Source organism: Giraffa tippelskirchi, chromosome 8 (assembly GCF_054371585.1).
Source record: "Giraffa tippelskirchi isolate mGirTip1 chromosome 8, T2T-mGirTip1v1.2.pri, whole genome shotgun sequence".
Taxonomy (NCBI): Eukaryota; Metazoa; Chordata; class Mammalia; order Artiodactyla; family Giraffidae; genus Giraffa; species Giraffa tippelskirchi.
Window position 1 is genome coordinate 101,610,388 of NC_137282.1, and position 13,162 is coordinate 101,623,549.

Consider the following 13,162-nt stretch of genomic DNA (forward strand, 5'->3'; position numbering starts at 1 on the left):
AGTACTCATTAGCTGAAATTTAAGCCTTTGCATGTGTAGATATGTGCAAAGTTTCAAGGGGTATGGTGAAGGTGTTTCTCTGTATCGGGAAGCCTAGGCCTTTAAAATTACTGCATTAAAATAATAGAAGTGGAATTTGACTTTATCACAGAAATGTCATATTTACAGGATTGCGTTTCTGACTGGTTTCTGATGCCTAATCTTATTATAAATAGTTTCATTAGTTGAAATGACATATCTCAAATAAGAAAAAAATCATTCTGAAGTGTGCTAATGATCACTAGTCAGATGTACTTTCACTAAATTTTTATTTAAAGCAAATGGCCTTGTAGGCTGAGGTGGATTGTTCTTAGACTTTCTAGAAAAAACTTGAAAATACCACTGGAGTGTGGTTCTCATTTTGAGTCAGGATTTTAAATACTGGTACATATTAATATGTTCTTGGCTTTAAATACTCCAAACCAGGTGGGTAGAATTGGCAGAACACAGAAATTAAACTCCTTTGTATTTCTTAGTATATTGATTTATCTGGTAAACTCAGTGATAGTCCGTAAGTCAAGTGTTTTTAAAGCCAAGTGTTAAACTGTTAATAATAGTGGAAGAAAATAAAAAGAGTAAAGATTGGAAATATCAAACTGCAGTGCAGGCATTAGGCTAAGTAATATTTTAAGAAACTAATAATATTGGCGGGGAGTGGCGTATGTGTGTTTATAATGACAGCAAATGTAAACTACTTACTGCTGGGCATTGTGACTAAAAATTAGACGTGTGCGTTGTGACTAAAAAAGATAGACGTGTTGCTATAAGTGATTCTTGACTATTTTGAATTTCATTGAAAATGTATTACTATGTAGGCCTAATGATTAGTGGAATCTGTAATAATATTGTGAACAAATTTGTTGATATCTTTGCAGTTAGCTTCTGGAATTTATAGTTTTGCCTGCTCTCTGTGGAATCACCACACAGACACATTCCTTCAGCAAGTTTCTTCTGGCAATGAAGCTGCAGTTCTAAGTTCACTTGAACGAACTCTACTATCCTTGAAAGGTACTATTAAGCTTGACATGTTTATTTTTGAAACAGCAAACCTCAGAATAGTGGCCAAACAGTTCCTCTCTATGGATTTTCTGTTTCCAGTTGCACTAGAAGAATAAAGGGTTAATGTTTCCCTCAGAGACAAGGGCTCTTGTGTTTTTCTTTTGTAAGAGTAGCTCTTCTACTCTGTCTAATCCATGAGAGTACACACAGTTCACAAATGGTTAGTTTTAAGTTACATTCACATTACTGGCCCTGGTTCTGAATACACACCTTTCAGACACTCGCACTTCTTTTTTGCTTCTTTTCTCATTCTGGGCTACTGCCGTTCATGCCAACTTTCCTCAACTTCTGTCCTCGAGGCTTAGTTGAGCTCTGTCTCCACTTTCTTCCCTGAGAACTCATCTTTCTTGTTTGTACTTAGATTTTAGAAGCTGCTTGTGGGGGTGCTTTGTTGGCCTGTGTTTTCTGATGCTTTGCTTTGGGCATCCGCCTCACATAAATCTCTTTCACTTCCCTGAGCTGAGCTTATCTCGATGCATGTATTCTCAGGTCCCTTTCCTTTCTAACATTCACCGTCATTTCATTCTTTGCCTTCCTTCTGTTCTGGTTGCTTGAGGCTCTTTTGTGTTTCTTAGTTTAAACTCAAGCGGCCTTTATTTTTCTTACTACAGCTCATTTTGCATTCTCTGTTTTATTTGTAAGCTCTTTTATCATACTCACCCTAGTACCTTACAGTGGCATTACTTTAGTGCCTCACTTGTATTAAGCAGACAGTGGATGCACAAACCCCAAACTGTCAACACCTTTTGATGAACCTTGTGGACAAACGTGAATCATTTTAAAGGACTGTTGACATGTAAAATCCAATCCATTGTACAGGTTGTTTTACAAGTGAATGAGATGGTTTTGTCAAAATCGGGGAGGAAACAATTTAAAGGCCTTAGAAATGTTAACTCAGAATTAGAGAAATTGACATATAAGATTAGATACACAAGTGAAAGTGAAAGTCGCTCAGTCGTATCCGACTCTTTGTGACCCCATGCAGTTCATGGAGTTCTCCAAGCCAGAATACTGGAATGGGTAGCCTTCCCCTTCTCCAGGGGATCTTCCCAACCCAGGGATCGAACCCAGGTCTCCCGCATTGCAGGCGTATTCTTTACCAGCTGAGCCACAAGAGAACTCCAAAGATACAGAAAGTGGTATATAAGTAGTGTGTTTGATGATTAAGGAATTTTTCATGAATCCTTTTGATTGTAGACTTTTCTTGTCTGACTTCAAAGCCTAGCTCCTGACACAAATGTTGCCATACTAATCTATGTTAGCATGCTTTAAGCTTTTCAGCACCTCAGCATCTCAAGGTTTTAGATATTCATTTGCATTTCTAAGGCATCCTGACCTGGAGAAATCTCATAGCATTTTACTTCAAAATACTCATCTGTCCAGGTATAAATGTCTATCCTTTCATGACTTAAATGTGCTTAGGACTAGAGCTTTTGCCCCATGTCATCTCTGCTTGTATACCTGTGCATGGTTAGTATCTTTTAGACATGCATGTGTTCAATATTTCATTCACTGTATTTATAGGTAGGTGCTTGACACCAAGGAGACAGACATAATAAAATGATTGTGCAAATACATGTAAAATGACATCTGTGATGGGGCTTTACAATGTTATGATGATTGATAATATGGTCAGAAAAGACTTCCTTGAGAAAGTGATGTTTGAACCAAAATCATAAAGGATAAATGGAAGTTGACTGGGTAATAAAAGGAGAAAGAAAAGACTGTTGCAGATAGTGTAGACCAAGGTCTTATGATGGAAAAGATCTTGTCCAGAATAAGGGATTCAACTTAAACCCTATTCTCTCCTGTTGTGATACAGTAACTTGAGTTGTAGGTAATTGATAGTATGAAAAAAAAGATATTTAGACATTTGCATTATAAATTTAATTTTAATATGCTGCTTTCATTATTTTTTTTATTAGAGTGTAGATTTATAATGTTTTAGTTTCTTGTGTACAGCAAAGTGACTCAGTTATACATGTGTATTATTTTTATATATTTTCCGTTATGGTTTATTATATTGATTATAGTTCCCTGTTTTATATAGTAGAACCTTATTGTTTATCTGTTTTATATATAGTAGTTTTTATCTGCTAATCCCAAACTCCTAATTTATCCTTCCTCCAAGTCCTTTTCCCTTGGTAACTATAAGTTTGTTTTCTGTATCTCTGAGTCTGTTTCTGTTTTGTAAATAAGTTCATTTGTGTCATATTTTAGATTCTGCATACAAAGTGATATCACATGATATTTGTCTTTCTGACTTACTTCACTTAGTTTGATAAACTCTAGGTTCATCCATGTTGCTGCAAATGGCATTATTTCATTCTTTTTTATGGCTGAGTGGTATTCCATTATATATGTGTTTGTGTGTGTGTGTGTGTATGTGTGTATGTGGTATGTGTGTGTGTATGTATGTATGTATACACACACACACACATCTTTATCCATTTTCCTATTGGTGGACATAAATGGATGTAACCCTAACTATAATCTATCCTGAAGGTTGATTCCATGTCTTGGGCTATTGTAAATAATGCTGCTGTGAACATTGTGGCACATGTATCTTTTTGAATTAGAGTTTTCTCTAGCTATATGCCCAGGAATGGGATTACTGGATCATATGGCAATTCTTTGTTTTTTAAGGAACCTCTTTATTGTTCTCCATAGTGACCGTACCAGTTTATATTCCCACCAACAGTGTGTGAGGGTTCCCTCTTCTCCACACCTTCTCTAGCATTTATTATGTGTAGACTTTTTAATCATGGCCATTCTGACTGCTGTGGTACCTTACTGTAGTTATGATTTTCATTTGGCTGATAATTAGGGATGTTGAGCATCTTTTCATGTGCCTATTGGCCATCTGTCTATTTAGGTCTTCTGAGCATTTTTTGATGGGGTTGTTTGTGTTTTTTGTTATTGAGTTATAGGATATATGAGTTATAGAGTTGTTTGTATATTTTGGAAATTAAGCGCTAGTTGCACCATTTGCAAACATTTTCTCCTTGTCTGTAGGTTGCCTTTTTATCTTGTTTATGGTTTCCTTTGCTGTGCAAAAGCTTGTAAGTTTGATTAGGTCCCATTAATTGATTTTTGCTTTTATTTCTGTTGCCTTGGGAGATTGACCTAAGAAAACATTGGTATCGTTTATGTCAAAGAATATTTTGCCTATGTTCTCTTCTGGGAGTTTTATGGTGTTGTATGTTTAAGTCTCTAAGCTATTTTGAGTTTATTTTTGTGTATGGTGTAAGAGAGTATTCTAGCCTCATTGATTTACTTGCAGCTGTCCAGCTTTCCCAACACCGCTTGTTAGAGAGACTGTCTTTTCTCAGTGTATATTCTTGCCTCCTTTGAAGATTGATTGACTGTAGGTGTGTGGGTTACACTGCCTTTACACTTCACCTCATGAACACTAACTCTTGAGTTATATAGAAAGCAATGTGGTTTATAAAACTGTTTTCTTAAAGTGAAGTGACTTTATTTGATAATATAAAGTGATAGTCTGATGCTGCTATCATGCTGGTTATTACTAAATTCTGCTCGGTATTGTACTATTGAATCCTTTGTTAACCCATGAAATAGGATTTATAACCACCTTAATTTTTTTTATAGTTGATTTACAATATTATATTTGTTTCAGGTATTCAACATAGTGATTCAAAATTTTTATAGTTTATATTCCGTTTGGGGATGTTATGCAATATGGGCTGTATTTCCCATTCTGTATAATATATTCTTGTAACTTATTTTATATATAATGGTTAGTTCCTGTTAATTCCCTAACCCTATTGTCCCTACCCCCTTTTCTTTCCCCACTGGCAATCATTAGATTGTTCTGTATTTCTGAGTTTCTTTTTTCTTGCCTTCCCTGATTTGTTTTATTCTTCAGATTCTACGTATAAGTGATAATGTACAGTATTTGTCTTTTTCTGTCTGACTTATTTCACTAAGCATAATACCCTCCAGGTCTATCCATATTGCTGAAAATGGCTAAATGTCAGTATTCTTCATGTCTGAATAGTATTCCATATATATCACATCTTCTTTATTATCTGTGTAACCACATTTTATAAATGAGGAATGTAAGATAAGAGAAGTTGCCCAAAATAATACAGTTTTAGACACTGGAGCTAGGATTTCTAAGTCTAGGTCTGACTTCAGATCTGTTATCTTGCTTATCTTCCCATGTGTATCAGTTTACTCGTAAAATGTGATGCTTGTAATTCCAGATTTGGAATAGAGTTTAATCTTTATATCCCTTTTGGAGATACTGTATGTTCATTAATGTACTTTAAAACTGAATGAAGCTTTTTCATCATCGTTGAGTCATACTTGATGAAATAGAAATAACCTTTTCAACTTCAACCTATAGGTATTATTGCAAGTGAGAAGTACTAACAATTATGTCAATTGAACTAAAATTTGCAATATGGCTTTAGAAACATGAATACTTACAAGTGAGAAGAACACTGGTTCAGAGACACAATAACTTGGCTTTAGTTCCATCTTTCCCACTTGCGAACCAGCCAGTGACTAGGAGTTACCTTTATCCAAGCTTGATGAGGCTTTGGGATTCTGAGTCTTTTGTGATTATGATTTTCATAGGGAAAAATATGAAAAAATAAGATATGAGTAAAGCTTGATTTTACTTTTCAGTGCTGCGTAAGTTAACTGTTAATGGATTTGTGGAACCTCATAAGAATATGGAGGTGATGGTAAGTAAAAGAAGTCATTTATTTTTTGTAACTTTGGAAAAGTGCTTGGTATTTCCTGCATGTTATAAAGCTTATTCTTTTTACTTGGCATTCATTTAAGTTTTTTTATTAAGTGACCACCTAGTTTCTTTTTTTCTTTTTACCATTCTGTATATATCATACTATACTTTTAGACTTGTGGTCTGTTTCCAGACATACTGAAAATACATCAAAGCAACTATTATGTGAAAGGGAGGAAATAGAACTAGGATGGTTCTCAAGATGCCATGGTACATTGAGAGTGTTTATTTGAATTTGAAATCAAGTGAACTCTTAGGAATTTGAATGCTACGATAACATATTATTAGTCAGTGTAGACTGATTTATGTTCTTGGTATTTTCCTTTGTCTGTTTTTGTATACTTAAAATGAGGTATTTTTCTCTTGAATCATAACATTTATATTTGTTCTTTGTAATCAAGTTATAAAAAAATATATATGAGAGGAAAGCTCCATTGATAAACCCAATAAGTTTTGAAGTATACACAGTTTTGTATCACGTCGTCTACTTTTTCTACATGCAAAAATGTATAGCTGCGTATATTTTATTCCTGAATAAAATGGAATTGTATCATACTTTTTCAGATCTATATTAGCTTTCACAGTGAGTTTAGGTCAGCTAGAATGTTACTCTGTGAATTGCCTTGGGGGTGGCACAGGAAGCTTGGAAAAAGTATATTTAATTGGTTCTTTGGGTTTGTCCTACTACATTTGATCAGAGTCACACTTTTTTTTTTTTTGATCTTTAGTATAGTTTGTGTTTCTGTAAGATTTTGATTGAAATAATGGTTCTATTATTAAAAGAATTAAAAATTGCTAATATACATCATTATAAAGTGAATAGTTTTTTCTATAAAAATATTGCATGTTTTTTTAAAGTTAAAGAAAGTGGAAAATAATAAATCATTTAAAAACTTACTATGCTAACAGTTCTAAGTTTCCTTTACAATGTCGTAAACATATTATTTCAGATATACTTTCTGTCTTCCTCAGTTTTATATGAATGAGACCTGCATGCTGTTTCCTTCCTTGCTTTTTCTTACACTCAGTGCATTGTGGATATTTTTCACATGTCAGTAATATTGTTATATATCATGTTTTTAATGATTTTATGCTAAATACATACTATTACTATCAGTATGCAATTTTAAAAAAAATAAAATTAACCATAGATTTTCTGTAATTTAGTTGCCCAGTGATCTCTTGATGACGTGAAGTTTGTTTCCAGTTTTTAATTGTTGATAAATGATATTAAAATGAACATTTGGGTGCATATGTCATTGTGTACTTTTCTAGTGATCTCTAGGATAATTTCCTAGAAATGGAAATGTTGGGTTAAAGTATATCCACATTTATGATGCTGATATATATTACCAAATTACCTGAAGATATATGAAAACCAACCCCAGTTTTCAATACTGATACATTTAAATATTTTGGTTGGCCAGAAAGTTCGTTCCTATTTTTCCATAACAGCTTTTGGCCAACCCAATATTTATGTTTATTGCCATGCTATCAAAAAACATTTTCTAGAAACCAGCTTGACAACTCCCTCAGTTGCCCTCACGAGAAATGTAAGTTCCATGAATGCAGAGACTTTTGTTCAGTCTTCACTCCAGAGCTTGGGATAATATCTGCAATATAAAAATGCTCAGTAGTTATTTAAGTGAATGACTGTGTGATATGGTAGAAATATATCAGAAGGCTCAGTAATTATGTATAATATTCTGAGTATCATAAAATTAAAATATTGAATGTCAGTTTTTTTCAGTGTAAATGAACTGATATGAATCACATTTCTATAGAATAATAATTGTCAGTGGATACTTTCCATATTTTGTGAGCCTTTGGCTTTTCCTTGGGTCTTTCTTTTGTCCAGAAGCTGTATGTCAGCTCCTGTTCAGTTATACCTGCTGTATTGTGGTATTATTGATTAGTTGTAAATAAGAATAGAATTTTAACAAATTATGGACAACATTTTAAATAGCCTAAAGATGTTAAAAATAACATGGAGTGTAAATGATGCTTAAGAAGCATTATATACTAGTGGTGAGATTTGGGTTTCTGGAGGCTGACAAATTTGGCTTTGAATCTTGGCTTGGTCTTTTCATGATAACATGGCCTCAGAGTATCTTCGTTGGTACTGAGTTTCCTTCTTTTGCAATATGGTGATGAAATAATAGTACATATCCCATTGGATGTTGTGAGGATTATGAGAGAAAATGATTTTTGAAATGAGTTTAGCAACTAATTAAACTCTTCTGTAAATTGCCCTTTGATGATTATTTTAAGAGGTGATTCTTCTTATATAACATTAGTCAAGTTACTTGGTTTATTTGGATTAGTCAGTTGTCCAATTCTTTAAATTCCTGATCCTCTTGATGAACTTACTAAAATTGATGTCCTTCATAAGTTTCTGCTCTCTTTAGAGAACCCTGACTGATGCACAAATTTTGTTTAAAAGAAAACAGAATAAAATTCCTTCCGTCTTGTAGCTACTGTATGGGACCATTGCATAGAGCTTCTGTATAAATTGAACATGCGTATGAGATCTTGGTGATTTTATTTTTCCTATATTGAAAATTCTGCCATTTCATCATCCTAAGAAATTACTTTATTGTTTATTATCATTGCTTATAATTTATTCTCAACTGTGTTTAAAAAGACTGAAGTAGTATGAAAATAAGAGAATGGTGAGATAGCCAGAGGATGAAGCAGTAGTGAAATTGGTTGTTGTCCTGAGGTTTTCTTACTAAGTTATCTAGTGTGGTGCATCATCTTTCAGGAAGGTATAAAAGAAGACCACAAACACTATATCTTTGCTATTAGCTTTCATTTAACACAGCTGATAATTCAGTTTTTCATTTTCTGCTCAAAATAGCTGAGAGATGAAAATTGACAGAGGAAAATGTTTCATGAATCCGAAGATGGATACTGTTTAAGAGACTGGTAGCAGCCCTCTAGATCCCAATGGTGATAGTGAAATTGTCTAAGTGGAGTTTTAGCCTCTGTGACTTCAGGTGATGACATCCTAGATGAATTGTCTCAAACTCAAGAATTGATGAGTGAGCAATATATCTCTGTATTTCAAAGAAGAAATAACATTCTGTTCTAGTGAGTCATTCATCAGGGAAGTGTATAGTATTTTGTGACAAAAACCTGGACCATCTCATTTGCTAAAAGGACATATGACATCTTTTATGATGTTTATACACCAAAATTTACTGATACAAAAAAGTCTGTGATATTTAAATTCTTAAAAATTTTAATAAAGTTTTTTTTTCAGTACCCCTTTATATTTATTTCTGCAAAGTTTTCATAACATGTCTTAAAAAACTATAGTAAGAGATGTTTTGGACCCACATGGTAAATGGTGATTCTTCCCTTCTCTGGTCCCTGAAAGCTAATGTAATTTAATACTTGAGATTGAAAACCTCTGCCACAAATAGTTGGTACCATTTATTCACATTAGGAATACTTAATTATTGCTAAATACTATTCCTGGATTCAGGGATAGAGCAAAGCAAACAGGCAAAGTTCTTGAATCTTAAGGATCTGACATTTTAGGTGGGGGAGACTGATTATGTCAGGGGGTTATAAGGCCTATGGAAAAAAAATAAACAGTAAGAGGAATAGAGGATATTTAGTGAAATAGAATACTTAATAATTTTTTATTGCAAAGTGATTTAGGTTATTGAAATGAGACACTGAGGAGATGAAATACTATTATTTTCTTGTGGAAGATTGAAGGCATTATTATAGTAATGGAATGATTTTTACTTTCTCTAATTTTAACTTTTTAATATATGATAGGTATATTTTAGTTTCCCTGAGAAAGTGTATGGTAAATTCTTATAACAATAAATTGAAACCCTTCAAAAATGTTTTTCTTTTCTAGGGTTTTTTACATGGAATATTTGAACGTTTAAAACAATTTTTGGAATGCAGTAAGTACTTCCATGATAGTTTTTACTATAGAATCCTTATTCATTAGTAGCTTCTGTTTGGCACATGCAAATCTGGAGGGGCTAAAATCTTATATCTTGATAATTAATTATCTAAAATTAAATTGGAAGCTCAGCTTTGTCTTCATATACCTGTCTTGTCCTAAGTATTGAAGAAGCCTTTTTCTAAAAATATATATTTTGTATCAATTCCTTCTTCCCTATTTCTACTGCTGCTACTCTGTTCCATGCAGATACCCACAACAGTAGTATGTTTAGCAAATAATCATAGACTATAGACCCTATACCAAATGCTGTTTAGACATTTTGTTGATTCTGCTTCTTTTAGTACATTTAGTATATCTGTTTGATATAAATATCCTTAAATGGTACTTTCACTGCGTAAATCCCTGGTCTGCTAACCATTAGTGACCTACCTGTAGGACCCTTTCTAATCTACTACCCCATATGGAAGAATTTACTATTTACATTTGTGTTGTATTATGCTGGTGATCTGTTATCCTTTTCTCTTCCCGAAGATTATACGCACCTTTTCTCAGAATGCACACACACACCACACAGGATACACACATATATGTACATTCTTGCACACACATGTATAACATGTATGTGTGTGTTTTTTATGTACAAGTGTATTTGGAGACTTAGTACCCTGAGAATATACCTTAGTGTACTCACTTTTAGGGACTTGCTGATCGTTTTGTCAGTCATTTTCAGTGTAGTAGAATCATTATTGCGTCTGTTGCCAGGTACTGTAAGAAAGCTCATATGTTTTTTTTTTTCCTTAAAAGTAGTCATTTTTCTCTGGTTTTCCCCATGGGGGTATAAAATGGAAGAATAGAAGTCCATCCAGGAGAGGAGAATGACATAACTGATGAGACAGAATATGAGGTGTATGATTAGGGAGCAGGATAGTTAATGAGCTGATGGACATTATTCTGAATGTACAAAAATTAATTACACCAAGGGAATGATCAGAAGAAAATTGTTAGAAGGAAAAATAAGTATGTTAATCTTTGAATTCTTTGTTTTTATTTATGTCACTTGGAAAGTATTTTAACTATGACAACATGATGTTACAGATAAAATTGCTACGTTTTTACTATGAAATGGGCTCAGTTAGTATTTTAGGATTAATTTTGTGAAATATGGCACTGAGCATTTCTATGTCAAGTGTAAGCCTTGGTATTGCTTTCTAAAAACTTAATTTTTCTGGTTTACTTATTTATTTGTTTAGAGTAGGGGTGCACACTCATGAATTCATAATGCAAAATGTGTAAAAACATATCTGACGGTATTTTTGTAAGAAGTCTTGTCATTGTCTTGGTTGTAAATTTATAGAATATTATAAACTTGTACTAATGTGTGAAATGTATTTTTAATAGGTAGAAGTATAGGTACAGATAATGTATGTAGAGATAGACTGGAAAAGACCATCATTCTTTTCACTAAAGTGGTAAGTTTGTTTTTGATCTTAATTATGTTTTCTGAAATGAAATATAGATACTCAAATTTAGTAAAGAAAGTGATATTTTTTAAGCATACATTTTCAATTTAGTGTTAAAGTAACTTATTTTCTTACTGTGTGCAGGAAAGCTAAAAAACCCTTTATATCTTAAAGCCTTTAGAATGCATATAATAATTAAATTTATATATACCATGTATCATAGTGTATAAGTCACCTGGATGTAAAAAAATCAATCCTAATAAAGGAGAAGTTGATTCCTCTAAGTCTCATTATTTTCAAACCCACTGGAAAAAGCAAAGATAAAAAAGATAGTGCAGCACAGCATAAAGTAGGTAAGATGTTACAGTAGATAATACCAAAAAATCAGTATATTCATAATGACAGTTTATCATCATTAATATCACATATCTTTTGAATAGAATCATATGGGTGCACTGCCTGAGGCAATATGTATATATTTCAGATAAAATTATTTTATAAAAAAATTAATGGATATAGACAGCCAAATCCACAACATGGAAAACTCTACAGGAAATGATCTGTTACCACAACAAATAAGTAACAAGAAAAAAAAAAGAGAACCAACACTATTGAATCCGTATTCAAAAAACCAACTGCAAAAAAATTTGTGAGGGAACTTTCCTGGTGGTTCAGTGGTTAAAAATCCCTTCCAATGCAGAGGATGGGGATTCAATCCCTGGTTGGAGAACTAAGATCCCATATGCCACAGGACATGGCCAAATAAAAAAGTAATAATTTATGAAATTCATGTTTAAGATCTCATGACTTTATTAAAGCTTTTAAAATTGGAACATTTTACATGTGCCTCCAAATAGAATGTATTAATGTATTCCTTTGTTTGTATACCTCTTCTCCTCCCATATTTCTTAGAAATTTCTAGTTAGATGAGAAACTTGGTCACATTCAGGCCTTTGTTGTTTTTTTTTTAATGATGGGGGAATGGAGTAGGGTGACAATGACAAGAATATTTTACAGGTGATGCTGTGTATTTCCTATTGCATCACATCAGGAGATGCACAATGTCTGATTGCTTAAAATTGTTTATTGAGTTCAGTTCAGTTCAGTTCAGTCACTCAGTCGTGTCCAACTCTTTGCGACCCCATGAGCTGCAGCATGCCAGGCCTCCCTGTCCAACACCACCTCCCAGAGCCCGCTCAAACTCATGTCCATTGAGTCAGTGATGCCATCCAACCCTCTCATCCTCTATCGTCCCCTTCTCCTTCTGCCCTCAATCTTTCCCAGCATCAGGGTCTTTTCAAATGAGTCAGCTCTTTGCATCAGGTGGCCAAAGTATTGGAGTTTCAGCTTCAACATCAGACCTTCCAATGAACACCCAGGACTGATCTCCTTTAGGATGGACTGGTTGGATCTCCTTGCAGTCTAAGGGACTCGCAAGAGTCTTCTCCACACCACAATTCAAAAGCATCAATTCTTCTGTGCTCAGCTTTCTTTATAGTCCAACTCTCACATCCATACATGACTACTGGAAAAACCATAGCCTTGACTAGATGGACCTTTGTTGGCAAAATAATGTCTCTGCTTTTTATTATGCTGTCAAGGTTGGTCATATCTTTCCTTCCAAGGAGTAAGTGTCTTTTAATTTCATGGCTGCAATCACCACCAGCAGTGATTTTGGAGCCCCCAAAAATAAAGTCTCTCACTGTTTCCACTGTTTACCCATCTATTTGCCATGAAGTGATGGGACCAGATGACATGATCTTATTTTTCTGAATGTTGAGCTTTAAGCCAACTTTTTCACTCTCCTCTTTCACTTTCATCAAGAGGCGCTTTAGTTCTTCTTCACTTTCTGCCGTAAGGGTGGTGTCATCTGCATATCTGAGGTTATTGATATTTCTC

At 33.8% G+C, this 13,162-nt stretch overlaps 1 protein-coding gene and 1 long non-coding RNA gene across 14 annotated transcripts in view; one reads left to right on the forward strand and one right to left on the reverse strand.

The window, feature by feature from the left end:
• The window catches only part of IPO11 (importin 11), a 201,432-nt gene that overhangs the window by 45,268 nt on the left and 143,002 nt on the right, over nucleotides 1-13,162 (forward strand). For 11 of the 13 annotated variants that reach the window (XM_081519785.1, XM_081519783.1, XM_081519784.1 and 8 more), the window contains exons 6-9: nucleotides 915-1,047; nucleotides 5,755-5,813; nucleotides 9,750-9,798; nucleotides 11,202-11,272. In XM_081519785.1, the coding sequence (XP_081375911.1) occupies nucleotides 915-1,047; nucleotides 5,755-5,813; nucleotides 9,750-9,798; nucleotides 11,202-11,272 (312 nt within the window). The remainder of the gene's footprint in view (nucleotides 1-914; nucleotides 1,048-5,754; nucleotides 5,814-9,749; nucleotides 9,799-11,201; nucleotides 11,273-13,162) is intronic. The other 2 variants (XM_081519786.1, XM_081519787.1) reach the window with 1 other exon arrangement.
• Nucleotides 1-13,162, reverse strand: part of LOC145517415 (uncharacterized) — a 47,788-nt gene that overhangs the window by 1,524 nt on the left and 33,102 nt on the right. The window contains exons 2-3 of the long non-coding RNA XR_014062023.1: nucleotides 10,495-10,687; nucleotides 5,554-5,679 (exon numbers count right to left, since the gene is read on the reverse strand). This is a non-coding gene — a long non-coding RNA (uncharacterized LOC145517415). The remainder of the gene's footprint in view (nucleotides 1-5,553; nucleotides 5,680-10,494; nucleotides 10,688-13,162) is intronic.